Below are 20,692 nucleotides of genomic sequence, written 5' to 3' on the forward strand. Positions count from 1 at the left end.
TATATATAAAAGAAATGCATAAAAGTGACACTATATAAGCAGAAATGGAATGTTGAGGTTAATTTTTCAAGTCATTGGGCCTTGCTCACACAGCTTCAATTCATTCACTTAAGGTCATGCCATACATGCCCCTATTCACTGCTTTGCAAGGTCACCCTTTGTGACTAATTCACCCATACAAAAACTACCTTACACTGTTTAATGAGATTGTGATGGAATTTAGTGATAGTTATAGGAATGTTAAGGTTTGTAAGGTAGTGAGTGTCCTTAACTCCTTACAGTCTCCTCAAATTGAAGTCAGTGCATGCAAGTACTCGAGGGGAATATTTGGCTCTAAATATGATTTGTAGATGCAGAACAAGGAATACTGAAATCAAGATTCATCATAGATAGTGACGTGGTGTGTGGGCATGTTTTTCCCAGCTCTTTGTGACTAAGGTTTAATTTTGCTACATGTTAAAATGAACTGCAGTCAGATTTTATCCAAGACACAAAGTGCCCAATGTTAAAAAGGATTTCAGTGCTAATGACTCATGCCCCTCCACAAAATAGCCTTTTGTAAGTAATACCATGCCCATCTGGATTGTTTCCTACATTAGGAAAAAACCATCTAAATTGTATCTTTGAAGCTAGTAAATGTGATTTCTTCTGGTTCCTTTGCTTTTGCTCTTTGAATCCACAGATTCTATGCAAATGCAGTTTTTCAAGCAGAGACTGAATAAGAATTGTAGCCAGTTTCACAATTTGTACTTACTTAAACTAAATGCTTAGGTGGTTTCATTGTGGTGTGTCATTATATGCTTCATGGTAAAAGTGATATATTTTGCAAGGTGGTTGTTTTATCGTTTTCACGACTATTCTAGGTACAGGAAGGAATGCATCTTTTAATCACTGGCCCCAATGGTTGTGGAAAGAGTTCTCTTTTCAGAATTTTAAGTGGTCTGTGGCCAGTCTACGATGGTGTTCTCTACAAACCGCCTCCCCAGCACATGTTCTATATCCCACAAAGGTATGTGCTTTGCCTACACTGGAAATACTTATTTCTCAGTTTTGTGAGATTTGGTCCACTTTCTAAACCCCTGGCATCTAAAGTTAGGTTAGAAGATGGTAACTCCCACCTCTTATTACTGGAAAGTGCAGAAGAATTGCTGCCACATTCAGTTGTACGGGGAGAGCTCCCAGGGCCAGTCACCAATGTGTGATGGGGATGAGCCCACATACAGCGAGGGGGCTGGCTGACTGAAGAACACTGGTGGACAGTTTAGGCTTTGGAACATAGTTTCCTTTTCCGTCAAGCAAAACTTGAAATAGGCCAAATAGAGCTTGTTCTAAAATAAATGTGAAATAAAGTCTGACAAGTGAGGAACATTGTTTTTCCCCAAACTTGAATTACAATTTAAAACCCCTAAATTTTGCAATACTAAACCAAAACCAAATCCAGCATTACTTTTACATTATCGCTTTTAAATCTGTGTTCCTTTTGCCAAGGAAAGTATGATGTTTTGAATGTTTCCTTTGTAATCTGTAAGGCCTCCCAGAACACAATCCAATCCAATATATTCCAATATTTCTCTTTAGAGTTCTAACTTGGATGTTTTTGCAAAAGCTAAATCAAGCACTGAAAATCTTTGCTTGCCTTTTGTAGTTCACCCTCTTCACTTGGGTAAAAGTAAATGTTCACAATATGTTTCTGCTTAGAAAATACCAGTGATAAAGCAGGATGGACGCTGTTAAGTGATGGATAGATTTTTTTTCTGCAGACAAACAAAGCCTTCAAAACAACATAAAAAGCCTGCGTGGAAATAACACAAAGGAGTATATTGTAACTAGATAGTGTCATTAAAGCTGAGTGCTGAGAAGAAGGCAGTGAGGAGTTGAACTATCCCACGAGGAACTTCTCAGAACTTCTGGGGAGCTGTTACATCACTGTAGAAATCAATGGTACACTCTCACCTGGAAAAAAGGCTTAAATGATGAGCTGTATAAAGGAGGTAAACCAGGAACGTCTTGTTCTTGTTGTTATGAGAAAGGGTAACGGAAGACATTCAGTGAAACTGAAAGGCAGCAAATTTAAAATTGATAAAAGGATACTTTTTACATGACAACATTAGCCTGTGGGACTCCCTGCCACAAGATATTATTAAGGACCAAGAGTTTAGCAGGATTAAAAAAAAATGGATAATGAGCACTCACAGTTACAATAGTAAGGATTTAAAAACAAAATGAAATTTGGAAGGGATACAAACTGTCATGCTTCAGGGCATGTTACTCAATCTGTTACTGAGGTGGCTAGGAAAATTTTTCCTTACGAGGGGTTTATTTTATAATTGCTCACTTCAGGGGTTTCTTGCATCTTTACTCAGAGCATCTGGTTTTGGCTATTGTGGGAACCACCCTATTAGACTAGGTAAGCCATTGCTCTGAATAAGCATGGCAAGTCTTATGTTCTAGTCAAGATTTTAAAAGCCAACTCAAGAATCAGCTTATTTAACAGAAATAGCAAAGGATAATTATCCTCCAGTGTGAATGCAGTTCTGTCAGGAGCCAGGCAGAGCTGCAATAAGAAAATAGGCCATTTTGGAAAAGAAGTAACCATTGTCCAAGGCTGCTAGCAGTCTTCCTGGTTGGTAACAAAGGTCCTGTGATTACAATCCTCCAGCTCCCCTTGAACCAGAGATCGGAAGCGATGACAGAAGTGGCACTTGGAACTGTAGGGGACTTCTTTAGGCAAGGAGAAAACAGGTTTCAAAGAAAAAGCCACCCTCCCCATTTCCTTCCTGTCTCCACCTGAAACGTTTAGAAGGGTCAGAAAGGGTTATATCTTAAACTTCCCTCTGACTGTGCTAGAGATTTAGACACTAGTGAGGCTGAAACTCCACTTGTAGGAGCCACTTCTGAGTTCGTCTCTTTTTCTGTCTTTGGAGAAGGCTTCCCCCAAACTGCTCTGCAAGTGATCCTTAGCTGTGACCTGACGGGATCACCTCTAAAGGGGAAAAGAGTAATTCACTCTCCTTAGCCACCATATTCTTGTCCTCCTTGCTGAGATAGCAAACAGAGGTACCAGTTGTGGTTATTGTTTTGTGATGTGCATACATGTCCTCTTGGAAGTAAGTTAAAACCATCAGTTCATTTCAGAGTAGCCATCAGATACTATCACTTTCAGTCACTACTTGCATAGCACTTGATTGTAACTGTGACATGGAGGTGAAAGGTGAACATTTTTATCTTCCTTGCTTTTAAAGAGGTATTTTTTTTAGTGTTAATGCCTTTGCCTCTGCACTGTTAACATCTCTCACTACTTCAAAAGTAATATAATTCTTTGCTAGGAGCTTTTTATGTTTATACATAAACATAAAAAAGCTTTTGCTAAAATTAGAAAGGGGCTTATATATCTCATCATCATCATCTTACTACTAGCTCTTCTCGCCCTTCCTCATTTATAACCTCCAAGCAGCATATCAAAAATCTCTACTTTTGAGATATGCTTGCCTAAACATTTTATGATGGTTAAGTCTAAGCACAAAATGTAATGTAACATAGAAAGATACTGCATAGTCTAATGTGCTTCACTAGGTATGTTGGCATTAGGCATAAAGCACAGTGTTTTAATATGCTGGCTTCTCTACAATTATCTTTTTCTATATAGTTACAAATAAATGAACTGATGAAGGAGCTTGGTCACAAAACATATCAAAGCTCCATAACAAACTGAGTTCAGTAAAAACAAGGGCAATAGAGTCCATGACCGTTGCAAAATAAGACTGTTCCTTCAGTGTACGAGTAGTTGTAGAACAAATGGGGATCTTTGGGCACTGTTGCCCATTCTCCCATCTTCAAAAATCATGAGAACCAGGATCAGGTTGACTGTAATAGTAATTATAGAAGAGTGGATTGTTTATGAAAAATAGTCTACTCCTTGCATACACACTACAAAATAGATTCTCAAGCGTAACACACAAGTAGCTCAAATTATAGTCTATATGCAATAATAAGGTCAAGCACAAAGTTAGGATATGCCCAATTAAGGCTGCCCTTAGTATCCTTATGGGAGTGTGCTGGGATGTGTCTTGCCCCAGAAGGGGGGAATTTTCACATCAACGAGACTGTTGTCTTTCCTGCCTACCAGGTCTATTTCAGAGCTCTCAGTTAACTAAGTTCCATCTTAGTTCAGGTGACCCGATTATGGTCTTCTATTTCAGAATGGGATGAAAGTGAGAGATGGAGTTTAGGACCATTCTAAAATCTGAATAGAAAGCTTCTCTGTCTTACTTGGTTGAAGGGTTTAAAGTCCTATTTTTGAGGAAAGGGGAAGTCCAGCTCTCTGGGATATTAATTCCTTAAAACTGAGAAGCTTGGCCCTCAGCCAGCAAGTAGCTTGTATTTGTAAAAAGGACTGTGGGGTTGAAACTTTTGAAGATTGGTGGGTGAAAATTCCCCCTCTCCTCTCACTCAAGTTATTTTACCATATTTATGATCAAATCTTTTCAAGATCTCAAAGCAGCGTCCATATGAAGCTGACAGGATTTACTTTACTCTTCTGGGAGCCCTGGAATGAACATGGCCAGTAGAATGGTGTTACTTCCTAGGTGGGATGCTAGGCAAGTATTCAGGGGACTCTGACTATAGCTAAAGGTGGAATAATTTAATAGTCTTTGCTGGGGTTATTTTAAGGCTGTTGAACCTTCCTTTTTTGTAGTATGTAGTTGTATTCCTATATGAATTGTATATAGTGTTTTAAATATTTAGCTTGTTCCTGACTAAAAGAGACAGAGAATAACTCCAGCAGATTGTAAGTTGCGCTAGAACCCTGCAATTGAAGCAAATCATACTTGTCTTGGGAAATCTAGCCAGTTTACTTATTAGCCTGTTACAATTTGCTGCATGGTCAGGGTGACCTTTTTATTTGTTTGTTTGTATGGATAACTGAAAAATTGCAGACTTGATAACACTCTGTCCACCTGCCTGATTTCCTGAAGAGGAGCTGTTGGAGAGGGGATTGGATGTCAGGTTTTCCATAAAACTCCTTTGAGTCAGGCACATGACTATATATCAATCTGAGACGATTTAAGGAGGCTGTAGGCCACCAGAGAGGGTCTGCATGACCATGGTTCGCTTATTTAGATCACCATTTTCATTTGCTGACAGAAGAAAAATTTGTTGCATAGCAGAATGCCCTCAAGCAGCTCTATGTTGGTGGTGCAGTGAGTTTGGCAGATGAAACATGAGGTGGTTTATTAGATTAGAGCCCTCCCATAAAATACAATATGTTAAAGTGCAAAAGTATACTCGGAATCTCTTTTATATCTCCATTTCAATATGGGCTTGTAATAGTCCTTGGTGGGTTAGGTTGCCTAGTGGTTGCACACTTAGTGCTCCCTCTCAGTGGGCAGGTCTTACAGTCCCAGTCCTCTTTTAAGCAGAGATGCAGTGAGCTGGGCAGTGGTAGGGGAGCCTGGGTCTGTCCACTCCACCAGATTCCAATTGAAGGCCCTAGGAGTGTCAACAGAGTCTGTCTCCTGAAAGTGCTCTCCAAGTTACCCTCCCTGGGTTACTTCCTACCATCTGCTGTTCTCCCCCAGCTTCCAGTCCAATATAAGGTGAACAGAAAAAGTAGAAGCCACCAAACCATCAGCTCCAACCAGGCTCAGCATACAGTCCTTCAGGGATGCTTCTCTGATACCTTTGGCAGGAGCCTTCAGGGCAGATCTGTCCCCTCCCCAACCTCCTACTTTTGAGCTGGGCTGCTCCCTTTTCAACCCCTTTTCCAGTTGGGACAGGCTCTGAGGGCTGGAGGGTTGGGGGCTACCTGGGCCCAGTACTGTCCTTGAACACCTTCCAGCCCAATGTGGGGTTTGCATATCCCATCACACGGTCCTACTGAATACTTAATAAATAGGCACAATTCCCATTGAAACCAGCTAGAGCCACACTTGCTTACTTAGAGCTGAATATGGTTCTCGTCAGCTTTTTTTTTTGCACAGACCAATATAATTAGTGCTCTCACAGGTGAGATCATCAGCTGTGCATCAAAGCCTGTTGAGTAAGAAATAAAAAAGGAATCTCTGCTGAAATTAGGCAGGCAAAAGATGAACCACCACAAAAACTCCAAAGTAAAGGGGCTGAATGGAATGAGTACCGTTTCATTGCTGATTTTTTATGTAATGTCCAGGGCTCCGGCGGTGATTTAAAGAGCTCCAGGTTCCAGCTGCTGTGGGGAGCCCGGGCCCTTTAAATTGCCGGCTAACCCCACTGTCGCAGCCCTGGGGTAGCAGCAGTGGGGCTCCAGCGGTGACTTAAAGGGCCTTGGGCTCCCCGCAGCAGCTGGAGCCCCATGCCCTTTAAATTGCCAGTGGAGCCCCACTGCCACAGCCCCGGGGTAGCGGCAGCAGGGCTCCAGCAGGATTTAAAGGGCCCGGGGCTCCCCACAGCAGCCAAATCCCCGGACCCTTTAAAGTGCCACCTGAGCCCCACTGCCGCAGCCCCGGGGTAGTGGTGGCAGGGCTCCAGCAGTGATTTAAAGGGCCGGGGGCTCCCTGAAGCAGCCGGAGCCCAGACCCTTTAAAGCGCCACCGGAGACCCACTGCTACCGCACTATACGAGAACCCGTGTTATATCGGGTCGTGTTATAGTGGGGAGTAAGGCAGGCTCCCTACCTGCCCTGGCTCCATGCTGCTCCCGGAAGTGGCCGCCAGGTCCCTGCAGCCCCTAGGTGCTGGGGTGGCCAGGGACTGGGAGCCGCCGCATGCTGCCCCTGCCCTGAGTACCAGCTCCGCAGCTCCCATTGGCCAGGAACCGCAACCAATGGGATTTGCAGGGGTGGTGCCTGCGGGCGTGAAGGCAGCATGCACTGTGCAGAGCCACCTGGCTGTGCCTCCCCCTAGAGGCTGCAAGGACCTGGTGGCCACTTCCTCAGAGCCACAGTAAGCACTGCTGGGACCCTGCAGCCGCCTGCATCCCAACTCCCTGGCCCAGCCTGGAGTTCCCTCCTGCACCTCAAACCCCTCATCCCCAGCCCAATGCCAGAGCCTACACCCCCAGCCCAGAGTCCATACCCCCTCCTGCACCCCAACCCCCTGCCCCAGCCCAGTGAAAGTGAGTGAGGGTGGGGAAGAGTGAGCAACAGAGGGAGGGGGGATGGAGCAGGTGGGGGGCATCAGGGAAGGGGCAAGGCATAGGTGGGGCCTCAGAGAAGGGTGAGGCAGGGGTGTTCGGTTTTGTGCGATTAGAAAGTTGGCAACCCTAGCCCCGTGCAGAGGGCCAGAGTTTCCCCTACAAACTGTGACTTGCAGTCTGTCTGTAGTGAGACGGAGTGGCCTCCCTCCCCCTCAAGAGCAAGGGACCACTACCCAAACCATCTCTCCGAACCACGTCCTTAATCAGTTTGGCTCAGATTTTCACATCCTATGCTACCATTTTTCCTATCCAGCATAGTTTCCAGTGTAAATCAGGCCTTTTTCGTATGAGGAATATGGTTCTTCATTACTATATATATCCCCTCTTTCACTGTGCACAGTCTTCTGGTATTATACAGAAACCTTACATGACTACTTTCATATCTGTCAGCATCACAGTCCACTTCCATAATTCTCCCTTCCTCCAGTACCTCTCAAGCAAGATGGTGATAATCAGAAATTTGATCTGTGTTCTAATGTTAAGCCTTTTCCTTCAACATCAGGCTTGTAAATCTTTAAAATGGAAACAACCAAAGATTCACTGATAGTATTGCCCACATTACTTGTCTTTCCTCTGCTCAGGTTTACATACCTATATTGTGCTGTTATCTTATATAGCTCAGGAGAGTATGGAACAGAACGGGGAAATGTGCTAGAGCCCTCTTGAAACTTATGTCCTTTCCTCCAACTTTTCTGTTTCTGCTGTGTTATCTTGATTTCCATTACAAGCCTTTGTTCCCTGGTGTTTCTCCTTCTGTGTTCTAAAATTCTCCTTGGCTACTAAATAAGATGGCATCAGCTACCTTTTTTCTGTCCTACACTGTTCAGTAACCGAGATGTCTGAAGTGATTTTCCTCAAATAGCTACAAACTTCACCTCCTGGATGAGACTAAGCAAGGAAAATTTCTGTCTTAAAAGATAACTTTTTCAGAAAGTTAAAAGCATAGGATTATAATTCAACCCCTAGTGTTACCTTGCGTATACAGGTAGTCAGTAAGTGTAAATTATGGTTATTTTACAGACAGTTCTTAATTATACAAACAATCATAGTGAGGCTAGACTGTATTTTGACAGATATTGGATTATCTGCTTTTCTTTGTGTGACAATGCATCGGAGTGTTACAAAATGTCATGATGAGGTAACAACTTTAAGAAGACAAAGTTGTAAAGTGGGTAACTGTGCGTTATCTACCTCTTCATTTTAGATAAGTCAAATCTTGTTTCCTCTTTTCATTAGTGGACATGTAAACTGTCATTTTTTATAGCATGTATTATCATGTTGACACTGACTGTCTTGTGTCAGGTCCATTTTTTATATACTGTAGTTCTTGCAAACAATTGTAAAGTGCATCTGACTCGCTAGTGTTTAATATTCTAAAGTCACCTAATCTTGACATCTGGTAAATCTGTGACTTATTTTGGGGGCAGAGAAAGTTAACTGGTTTGTTGGCTGTGACTAACATCTGAATCCCAGCACCATGTTAACATCTTCTTTTGTCCCATCTGCTTGTGAATAGCGGTGTCCCACCACACCTGTTTATTTCCTAACTTTTCACCATTATTTCAGGTCACTTTATACACAAAACTAACACTTTTGCACATAGTTTTCATCAGTGACGTTGTCAGACTGATTTTCATGATATTCATAGTACTTCCTATAAGAATATCTGTCCTTAAACATCATCACTCATCATAGGGATGTGAAAACCAAAGCAATGTAATTAGTTAGCTGATATAAACTAGCATCCTTATTTGAGCAGCCATCATTAATGTACACTGAAAAAGGAATAGGTGGATTTCTAAAGCCTGGGAGGAAGTAGTCTGATTTGAAACTAATGGTGGGCTTGTTGTTAAATGTCATTGAAATAGCCTTTGGGCAATATAACGCCTTTTCAAACTAGGTTTAGTTTAGATAATTGGCTATTCGTTTATTTGCATGATGCTTTGAAAAAAAATGTTTCTGAAGCAAATGCACTAACGTCAGACAGGGCTTCTGCTGACCTGTAAAAAATGAGACATTTTGTTCATCAGGCCTGTTGCTATGTCCATCGACTAGGACACAGCCTTCGCAATATAATCTTAAACATGATTCTGAGGAGTTCTCAGATGACACAGTTCAGGCCAGGTAATGCTTCATCTGAATTAATGGAGGACACGTTCAGTGTTGAGATGCTTGGCTCTATCCCATCCTCATGAAGGGAAGGTCCATCTTATCCTATCTAGATCAGAAGAAGCCTTGTCTTTATCATTTGTGTTAGTTGAGGGCTTTGCCTGTCTGAGTCAGTGGAAGATCTGCCCAGTTCTGTGAAGGATTCACTTAGAACTGTGAACTTCAAAGGATTTTAACTTGCACATGGTTTCTGAACACAGGGATGATCAGCAGGCAACTTGCAAAATGAGTAAGGTTTATCTGGGCTCATTTCCAGAAATGAAAATTGGCTTTCTGGATTAGCTGTTATTTCCTCTCAAGCCGTCCAAAGTACCTTGACTACCACCCAAGCACTGAGTCTACTAATTAGTGTAGGGCTTACAAGCACTTTATTTTGTGTAGGCAAAAAGCTATGGAGATCCCAGATTATAAACCACACTCAGTATGCTGCACGGGGGTTTATATTTTAAAGTTTTTTGCATAAATCAAAGGTCCCCTTGTTGGGGAGATATGAATTGTAGTAAGATGAGATTCAGTCAAATCAGGGGAAATGTCTAGTTTTATGTTGATAATTTTCATGTGAGTAATGGATTTAGAGGATTGCTTATAGACATGCAGAATATGAGCTGATCGATCCTCACCTGCAATTAAGTTAACCCTGCTTCATACCTTGTAGACTCTTGGGAGCTGAAACAAATAATCATTCTGTATTGCATGATGAGAACAAACCTTCTAGGAGAGAATACCAAACCTTATTTTAGAGAGACAGAGTGGGCGAGGTAATGTCTTTTATTGGACGAACTTCTGTTGCTGAGAGGGATGAGCTGAAGCATTTTGCGTAACCCTGAAAGGCTTGTCTCTCTCCAACAGAAGTTGGTCCAATAAAAGGTATTACCTCGCCCACCTTGTCTCTCTAATAAACTGGGACTGACATGGATATAATACTGTATAAACTTTTTTTCTTTCTGGTAATGTATATTACTACTCGGGAGTAGATGGCTTAGGGGACTCCTAACTCTCTATTATATTATTTTATTTTGCAAATATCAATAGTGTATTGCTGTGTACCCTGAATGCTCCAATTACAGAGAACTTTGCCTCTGGTTCTGATCCTGCCCAGGTCAGTAGTGGATAAAAGCTAGATCAGTTGGCAGGTCATCATCTCCATCCACTTCCTAGTTGACCCACTTGTCTTCATCATGGAAACCAGTTCCTTTCTTGGCACAAATTGGCATCTTTTTCAGCAAGTTTGTCTTAGCAGAGAGGCCAAGAATTATGCTGGCATAACGATCTAATTACTGACTTGCCTATAAAGGTACTCTCTTCAGAAAAGAGTTGAGGCATATTGGTTGGGAAGCTTGTATTATTACTGTCTATATCTGTTCTTTAAATAAATAGAGGGCTCCACTTTCCAGGCTTATCAATTTGGCGCCTTTAACAAGCCATATAATTACTTAAATTTGTGCATAAACCAAGTTCCCCATGTTTGTGACCCACAGCAGAATTTGAACCCTGATTTTTAGAACAGCAAGGCAAATGCATTCACTCACTGAGTGACACACAGATACACACACACACACTGCACAGGGATGAGTTCACCAATATTCATCTAATCTGTTTACATTATTTTAAGATACTTTCCCCAATGGTAGAGAAGAGCTGAATTTAGGAGACAGCAATACCTGAAGCTGTCATGAAACCCAGCTATGGTCGCAGAAGTGTTTCCATCAGTATCTCTCATAACCAGCTGCCCTGTGTCTTGTGATGCACCTGGGGACCTTGCTCTTGCCAGCCTATCAGACCACTGTGCTCACTTCTTCAGCTTGCTCCTTTCTAAAGGATTGTGATCAACAAAGCGTGATGTTCAGCACCAGTGGCTTGGTGATGTTCTCATACCCTCACTTGCATCTGTAAAACTCTGAGACCTCTTAATACTGAACCTGGCTTAAAATATGGAAAAACAAGGCCTTGAACATTTTGATCTGAAAAATACATAGCAGAAACATTTTAAAGTAACATTGTCGGACCAAACTTATAATTTCATTCACTGTAAGAATGGAAGTACCTGGCCAATATTTATGGACCTGATTCAGAAAAGCAGGTAACCATTTGCTTAAAATTAAACTGTGCATGGTGTTTGTTTCCCTGAGCGAACCCCTTTAAAAGTTGCTATTGGTGGCAAGAGAATGTGCATTAAGTTAAGTTGTGGATTTTATCTATCTATATTGGGGACAGCTTTGTATTCTAGACACATTAATTAGTAGTCAATGTTTTGATGGCGTAGCTTCTATGGAGAAATCTAATTCCAGTGTTCAATTTGAGTTATTCATTCCAACCTAACCCTTTTAGTTGGTTTCAAAATACTGTAAATGTTGAATTGATAGAAGAATACAATAGGACTATTTAATATTTCAGAAAATATGTTGTTTTAAATATCATATTTGAGTTATTCAGGAATAGAAAATAGCATATTCTGGTGTCTTGTGCACATAGTGTGATAAGCAGCAATTTGACCCCATAACACAATCTAGGAAACACTGGAAATTCCAAAGGACACAGTCAAGAATACTAAAATGAACAGGAAGAGCAGGCAACTCTGTGAGATTCCTTGGCACCAAACAATGTATTTTAATTTATGATTCTTTGATTTTCTGTAGATTTCACTTTTCAAGGTCTCTGTTGTATTAAAGGGTATTTGGTGGTAGAATTGTTTTCTTTAGAGGAAACTGTTGCTGGCTTACTTACACAGTTTTCATGACCAATGAACATAGTGGCTAAATATTAAAATAATTATTATAGTGGGGTTGGTAGTACTACCCGTTATTTAGGTTCCCCAACACTTCCCATGGTAAGAGCCTGATTTCATTTGCTTATAATTTTGCCATACTTTAAGACTGAAATTTAGACTGCAGTTTTCCATGCCATTAATACACTTTCTGAAATGTGCATAAGAGTAATGTGATTGGTATTTAAAAACAGAATGAAGATGCGCCTAAACTGATTACTTGTTATGATTATTTATTATTTGTATTATCATACCACCGAGGAGCCCTCGTCAAGGACTAGGACCCCATTGTGCTCTGTGCTGTACAAATACAGATGGATGATCTGGGACCTGCGTAAATCAGAGTGACTCTTTGTGTCGCATAGTGATCAGCAGAGGCCCTTGAGTTGAAGCACCGCTGTTTAAAATGGGAGGGAATGGCTCACATGACACTGATCCATGAAGGGTCCTTAACTTTGGAATTTGCTCTTCCGTACCCCTTATATTTGTTGACCTTCATGGTCTACAACTAGGTACACCTATTTTCCTGGACTGTTAGGGAGAGAGAAGAGGCATGGAAAGGCTGCTTGCTTAGGAGAAGTAGAATATTTTTTCATTTGTCTGCTTGATTAACGTGACTTGTCATTGAAAGCTGGGGTAATTTCAGGCTGCATTTCCTGTCTTTATTTTGTATGGGAGTGGTGTCTTTTAGATTAAAGAACCTAGAAGTTGACCTGGGTACTTTTTGTTGACCTGGGTACATTTACATAAAGAGTATGAACAGGCCAAATGGAAAAATAGTTTTGGTGAATTGTTCACAAAAAGTTCTTTATGCTATTTCATGAATTTTAATGTAAGTGGTCTTGGTGACGGTGAATTGGTAGTTAAAGCACGTATCTAAAACTGTGGGTCGGGACCCCAAGTTGGGTCATGACCTTGTTTTAATGATGTTGCCAGGGCTGGTATAGACTTGCTAGAGCCGAGGGCCGAAACTGAAAGCTGAGCCCCACTGCCCAGGGATGAAGCCAAAGTCTGAGGGTTTCAGTCCTGAGCAGTGGGGCTCAGGTTACACCCTCTGCCTGGAGCTGATGCCCTTGGCTTTATCTTTGGCCCTGTGGCAGGGTAGGGGTAAAACCCCCTTTAAAGCTCTGCAAAAATGCTGGCTGCAGCCTGCTCTCTGGTCAGGAGGCCAGGTGTAGAGATGCAGGTACTCAGCAGGGAGCCCTGCTGCAAGCCCTAAGGAGGGCTGGCTCAGAGGAACATACTGAGTGAAGTAGGGACAGCTGGGGTGGAGCAGGAGAGGGCTATAAAAGCCCTGGGCAAACCTCAGTGAGGAGGCTAGCCTGGGAGGACACAGGAGGGCAGTATCTCTGTCTCCTTACCAACAAGGAAGCCTCAAGGGCCAGGAGACCCTGGGGAGGGTCTGTGGGTCACTAACTGTTGAGGGATTTGGGAACTGCATGAGCCCTGTATACAAAGATACTTAGGTGATCCAACAAAAGAAGGAGTGAACACTCTTTACTATACCAGCCGGAATACAGGGTGCAGGCACAAAATGGGAGAGCCTGCACAGGACCCTATGACAGGCCCCTCCACCTGGGGTGGTGGGACTTGGATGGGCTCAGGCTTCAGTTCCCCCTCCTGCTGTAATGATTGTTGTTGTCAGAACAGGTTTGTGGTGCAATGAAGTTTGAGAACCCCTAATTGGTAGCAGCGAGTCAGTAATACTTAATTAAGGCATGCATTTACAATCCTGCTTACTATTTCTTCTCAGGTTCTCTTCTACTAGAGATGTGCTTGCACTTTCTACAGAGAGAGTCACAGAATCATCATTGTGATTTTTCTGCCTTTGATAGAAGATTCTAATTATATGTGTCAAGAGTGAAAATATCTTTTGTGCTCTATGCTTCGTACCCTGTTAGTGGGTGTAAGCTAATTACATTCAGCTTTGGTAATTGATCTACCTGAAATATTTAGAAGATGTTCTTGGATAGCTTTTGTACATGTGGAGAGGAAAGTTTAGTGTAGGCTATTTTAAGCACCGACCAATTATTTATAACTTCAGAAGAGTTGTCGAAACTTTAGCTGGCCTTTAAAAAACCCTTCAACTAGATACAGTAGAATCAAATATATTATTGTCATGGTACAATTCCCCACCCTGAACCTTAGCGTCCAAAAGATGGGGTACCAGCATGAATTCCTCTAAGCTTGATTACCAGCTTAGAACCTGTAGCGCTGCCACCAACCAGGAATTCCAGTGCCTGGTACACTCTGGTCCCCCCAAAACTTGCCCGGGGAACCCAAGACCCAGATCCTTCTGGATCCTAACACAAGGAAAGTAACCCTTTCCCTCACTGTTGCCTCTCCAGGTTTCCCTCCCTGGGTTACCCGTGGAAGATCACAGTGATTCAAACTCCTTGAATCTTTAAACAGAGAGGAAAATTCACCTCCCCCCTCTTTCTCTTTCCCCTCCCAGACTCTTCCTGAGAGAGAAAGTAATCTGACACCGAGAGAATTAGCCTTTCCCCCACCAGTTCCCTGGTGAATCCAGACCCCGTTCCCCTGGGGTCACACCAGAATAAAAAACAATCAGGTTCTTAAACAAGAAAAACTTTAATTAAAGAGAGAAAAACAGTAAAAAATTATCTGTTGTAATTTAAAATGAATAGGTACAGGTCTTTCAGCTAGTAGACACTGGGATAACTCCCAGCCTAAGTATACAAGTACAAATTAAATCCTTTCAGCAAATACACATTTGAACTCTTCCAGCCAAATGCACATTTGCAAATAAAGAAAACAAACATAAGCCTAACTCGCCTTATCTACCTAGTACTTACTATTTGAATCTATAAGAACCTGTTATCAGGGAGATTGGAGAGAAACCTGGTTGCACATTGATCCCTCTGAGCCCCCAGAGTGAACAACAACCAAAAACTAACAGCACACACAGAAACTTCCCTCCCTCAAGATTTGAAAGTATCCTGTCTCCTGATTGGTCCTCTGGTCAGGTGACAGCCAGGCTTACTGAACTTGTTAACCCTTTACAGTCAAAAGAGATATAAAGTACTTTTGTTCTACTAACTCCTACTATCTGTTTATGACAATTATGAACAAGTCTACTGCTCTCGAAGTAACACTCCATTTAACTAATCTTCATTTCCGCTATCTTACTTTCTTTTTAAATAGTGCCATATTTTTCTATGCTAGGATTGGTGTCTGCAGTGGCACATAACCTATGTTCTTTCAAGACTCTAACTTTATAAAAGCTCTTAGTTGTGTTATCCTGCTGTGATTGTTCTTTGTTCACCTTATTAGTCCCAGCAGAGAGTTGAATAGGAACCGACATCACTTTACTTTATAGCTGAAGGCTGGGATTTTCTAATGTGCTCAGGCCCAGATTAACAGGACTCAGATGCTGTAATGCTTAGCGCTACAGTGCCTAACTTTAGGCACCTATAAAATCACGGGAACAACACTGTGTCCTATAAAGCCTGATTTAGACATCTAGGCTCCCTGTACCATGAATGGGGAGAGAGAGGCACCTTAGAATGCAATCCTCAAAAGACAGCATTCTAGGTGGGGAGTTGCCGAAGCTAGCCAATGGGAGATACTGACGTCAGAGGTGTGCGCTAAACTCTTCCCCTCTCTGCTTAGTGATTTACAAGTGGCAACCACAAAACAGCTGGAGGAGGAGGTGATGCACACCTTACAAGTTTTAGCCCAGTGGTTAGAGTATTCACCTGGAATGTGAGAGACCCAGGTTCAATCCCCCGCCCCCCCGCCTGAGGGGAGAGATTGGAACAGGATCTCCCATCTCTTGGGAGTGTGCTGTAACCAGTGAGTCAGCGGAAATTCTGACATGGAGCTTTTTTAATCCCTCCCAATGAAGCCGTTCCACTTTGGATAAATAATAAAAGAGCAAATGGAGCAGGGGGAACTGGACCTTTACAGAGTCTTCGGACCAGAGAGACAGAGAGAAAATGACTCTGTCGTCCAGTGGTTAGAGCACCCACCCAGGAGGTGGGAGACCCAGGGCCAGTCCCCCTCCTCCAATTACTGTTTCATTATTTGTCCACAGACAAACACCTTCAACGGGAGAGATTGAGGGAATCCCGTGTCAGAATATCTCAGTGGTGAGAGCACCCTCCTGAGAGGTGGGAGACCCCTGTTCAAATATTTTCTCCCCCTCTGGGAATCAGAGCGGAATTGAACATGGGTCTTCCACATTCCTGGTGAGTACTCAAATCCCTGGGATAAAGTTCTAAGGTGGGCAGCAGCAGCACCACCTCTTCCAGCCTGTTTTTGAATGGCTCTGATCTGGTAGGCTGCCACTGAAGAGGCCCACCAGATTGGGCCCTGCGTGTGACTTAGGGGGATAAACACCTGTCTCCCCCCAGTTTGTGGCTCACTCTGGGGCACAGGCAGGAGAGAGGCACCCAGATGCCTACAGGAAGGCAGCAGTGCACATGCCTAGAGGCAGGAGCACAGGCACTGAGGGAACTTTTACTGTAAAAATTTATTCACTGTGTGAGTTTAGGCACCTACAGGGCTCAACAGGAGTTTTATGGATTGCAGTGGAGCCAAAACTGGGGCTTAGATGTGTAAATCTCAGAGATTTAAATCTGAGATTTAGGCATGTGAGTCTGGGGTTTAGGTGCCTAAGTACTTTTGTGGGTCTGGGCCTCTCAGTGAAATCAGTGAGAGTTTTATAATAGATTTCACTAGGGAGTGGATTTAAGCCAACGCTGAGCTCTGTTGAAAAATCCCACCCATAATTCTTTTTTATCAAGATCCAAGCATCCCAGTATAGTCTCTCCCTGCCCTACCTCTATGTTAAGTGGGTCTCTTACCAGCCTCCGGCAGAAACTTTAACCGTACATCAATCTGAGCGGGGTTTATTGGGCTTTTACATCCCCTTTATTTTTCCTATATAACCCAATCCTTCCATCTGAGCAACAGCCCCCATTTGATGTCATAGTTGCAGTCACCCATGGATGGTGTATGGCAAGCCAACTCATCCAAGATTATATCCATCTCTGAGTCAGCTTCAGAGAGCTGTGACAGAATGGTGCAAACTGTGCTGCTTTTGCCTCTTCCCCATACAAGACGAAGCATTTCTTTGACAGTTGCAGCTCCTGCCCTTAGAAGTAAAGTAGTCTCGATCACTTCTGAAACCTGGTCTCCTGTGTGCTCTAGCTTTTCATTTGGAATGAATTCTGTCACACTCCAGTACAAGCCACTTAATTAAAATATACTTTAAGTGCATTAATTACTGCGTGCTGTTTTTAATGAGGACTGTGAACCATTCAGATTATCTCAGAAATGATCAAAATGTAATCAGTTACAATAATTGTCTATGGTAAGATTGGGGTTGTTTAGAATACTTAATCCATTCTATAAGCACATCTTACCTTAAACTGCTTTGAACTTCCATGTAAAACCAAACAAAAAAACCTGAATACCTTCAGGAAGTATTTTTAAATGCTGGTTTGGAATAGGAATTTCCAGGCATCCAAAGATGGATTTTCCTCACCTGCTATCCTGACAACAACTATGCTAACAAGACCCTCCACACTTCAATACAGTGACTTAGAAAATGCTAGTACTGTCGGACTGGAGTACAGCCTTTCTATCCTGTCATACCTTGTGGACCAGCATTACTCCTCCTTTGGTAACACATCAGCTACATGCTAACCCTGTGATTGGAGAGATCAGTAGCCATTACAAACACAGGGTCTTTTTGAGCTGTGCATAATAGTAATGCAAAAATTATTTAAAAAAAAATGATGTGTCTAAACTGAGGGTATGTCTCCACTTGCAGCTATACAGCACTGGGAGTTAAACCTGTTTTCGTACAGCTGAGTAGGGAAAGCGCTGCAGTCTGTCCACACTGACAGCTGCCAGCGCACTGTCGTGGCCACATTTGCAGCATCTGCAGTGGCATTGGAAGCGGTGCATTATGGGCAGCTATCCCAGCGTTCAAGTGGTTGCAACGTGCTTTTCAAAAGAGGGGAGTGGGGTGGAGTGTGACAGGGAGCGTAGGGGGGAGAGAGAGTGGATTTTTGGAGCTGACACTGTGTCAGCAGCTGCCTTGCAAGTTCTGACCCCCTCCCCCACCCCTCTCTCACTCACTGAAAGCAAACAGCAGCTGATAAGCAGCCTCCCCAAAACAGACCCCCGCTCCCTCCCTCCCACACGCCGTGCCGCTTCTCTCCTCAAGCCCTCTCCCTCCCCCTTTCTTCAAGCAAACACACTAGCTGTGGGCATTCCAAAGGGAGCCCCCTGCCAGCCTCTGCTCATTCACAGCAAACAGTAGCTCTGTTTGTTTTTTTGATAAGCAGCTTCGGAGGAGACCGGAGCTGGAGTTCACAACAAAACAAAGAGGCATCACAACAAAACAAAGAGAGTAATCTTTCTTTACTTAAAAGGATTATGGGAAGCTTCCGGAGGTCAGTTACAGCGTACTAAGATTATTCCCTGTTTACACTGGCACCCCAGCACTGCAGCAGCAGCACTATACTCTATTCCTCTCGTGGAGGTGGAGTACAAGCAGCGCTGTAGCCAGGGAGATACAGTGCTGTATGTGCCTTGCCAGTGTGGATGGGGAATGAGTTACAGTGCTATAAAGCCACTAACAGCGCTGTAACTCGCAAATGTAGCCAAGGCCTGAGTAACCATGAAATTGTGTTCCTGCATCTTTTGTTCTTCCTCATCCTGTTCCCTCTCTTAAGATTTCATCACCCTCATGCATAGTGTAAAACTTAGACCATAGATATTTTGAGATCACAGTGTCCTGGCGTGGAATGCAGTCATTCAGGTGTGAGTTGAAACTAAGGCCCTGAGAGCTTGTGGCCATTAAAGATCCCTTGGCATTATTTGCAAGATTAAAAGAGTATTATCCCCAGTGTCCTAGCCAAATTACAGTTTGGGTAATTACATTCTACCTACCTAAATCCTCCCTTCACTTTCTGTTAATTACAGTTTTCTTGTTCACTTCTTGATCTAAACTATAGGGTTCTTTTGCTGTGCCTTGGTACTGTTGATGGGTTCAACCCCAGAGGGCTGCATTTCAGGAGTGGGTAAAATAATTCCAGGAACTGCTTTGGGATGGTGAAATGGAAGGTGCAATACCAATGTAACACAATATTACTTAGGAAATGTATATCGTGTTTTAAATCAATTTGTTACATAAATAGCCAAGTAAATGCATATAGTTAACTACCTCTTCATTGTATGCAATGTAGTTGTAGCCGTGTTGGTCCCAGGGTATTAGAGAGGTGAGGGGTAAGGACCAACTTCTGTTGGTGAGAGAGACAAGCTTTTGAGTCACACAGAGCTCTTCTTCAGGTCTGAGAAAGGAACTCCCAGCTTCACAGGAAAATGCAAATTGGAACAGATTATTTAGTGTAAGTAGTTAGCACATATTATAAAGGACTGTTCAAGCTAGAGTGACCTGTTAACACCTGTGCAGTCATAGGACAAAAAGAGGGGATTAGTGGCAGGGATGAAAGTAACTTTAAGGATTTACTGGTACACAGGGTGGCCGGGGTCTTGTGCAAGGTGGCTCTGGGCCCCCAGAAGGGGCGGAGTTGGGGCCAGACTCCCTCAGCCAGCCCTTCAGCACTACCCAGCCTGCGCCATCTGGGTCTTTGGCGGCAATTTAAAGGGCCCAGGGCTCCGGCTGCTGCAGTAGCAGCAGCAGCAGCCAGGAGCCCTGGGCCCTTTAAATCACTGCCAGAGCCCTGGGGCTCCCGTCCACTGCTACCGTGGCAACGGCTGGAGCCCCAGGCCCTTTAAATCACCAGGCCCCAGGGCCAGCTTTGGCCTCCTCCTCCCCGTCAGCAGCTCTGCCAATAGAGTGCTTACAGCACAGCAGTGCTTTAACGTTGGCTGTGTACTGGCCCATACTGGCAGCCACTTTCTTACCAGTACACCATACTGGCTTACTTTCACCTCTGGTTAGTGGGTAACTTAATTGTTGTAATAAGCCATAAATGCAGTGTCTCTGTTCAGTTCACGATTTTTGGTGTCTAGCAGAGTAATGAATTTAAGCTTCTGGACTTGGCTTTTGAAAGCGTTGTGCAGGTTTCCTTTTGAGGATGAGAACTGATAGGTCAGACAGAGTGATCGCTTTGTGAAAAGTGTTCACCCACAGGTGATGTGGTGTTTTTGTCTTTTATCATTTTCCTTTGTGAGCTCATTTGAGAGCGTAGTGATTGTCTGGTTTCACCCACATGGTAGCTATTTTGGCATTTAGGGCACTGGATGTGGTATACCACATGTTGTGAAAGGCACGTGTAGGACCCAGGGATCTTGAAAAGTGTGTTGTGGTGGTTGTTGATCATTGTAACAGTAGAGATGTGTCTGCAGGTTTTACATCTGTTGTTCTGGCGGGGTCTGGTGCTGCTTTGAGTTTGTGTGTCTTGGTCTGTGGGGAGCTTGCTTCTGATGATGAACTTGGAGAGGTTAGGGGTTGTTTGATGGCCAGAAGTGGGGAATTCAGTAAAGATTTCTTTCAAGATGGGGTCCACATCGAGTATAGGTTATAGTTGTTTCATGATACCCCATATGGGTTCTAGTGTGGTGTGGTAGGTGACAGCTAGGGGC

At 43.2% G+C, this 20,692-nt stretch overlaps 1 protein-coding gene across 1 annotated transcript in view; it reads left to right on the forward strand.

The window, feature by feature from the left end:
- ABCD2 (ATP binding cassette subfamily D member 2) overlaps positions 1-20,692 on the forward strand; it is a 65,577-nt gene that overhangs the window by 17,996 nt on the left and 26,889 nt on the right. Inside the window, exon 6 of the mRNA XM_032803995.2 lies at positions 864-1,009. Within this exon, the coding sequence (XP_032659886.1) occupies positions 864-1,009 (146 nt within the window). The remainder of the gene's footprint in view (positions 1-863; positions 1,010-20,692) is intronic.

Source organism: Chelonoidis abingdonii, chromosome 1 (assembly GCF_003597395.2).
Source record: "Chelonoidis abingdonii isolate Lonesome George chromosome 1, CheloAbing_2.0, whole genome shotgun sequence".
NCBI lineage: Eukaryota > Metazoa > Chordata > Testudines > Testudinidae > Chelonoidis > Chelonoidis abingdonii.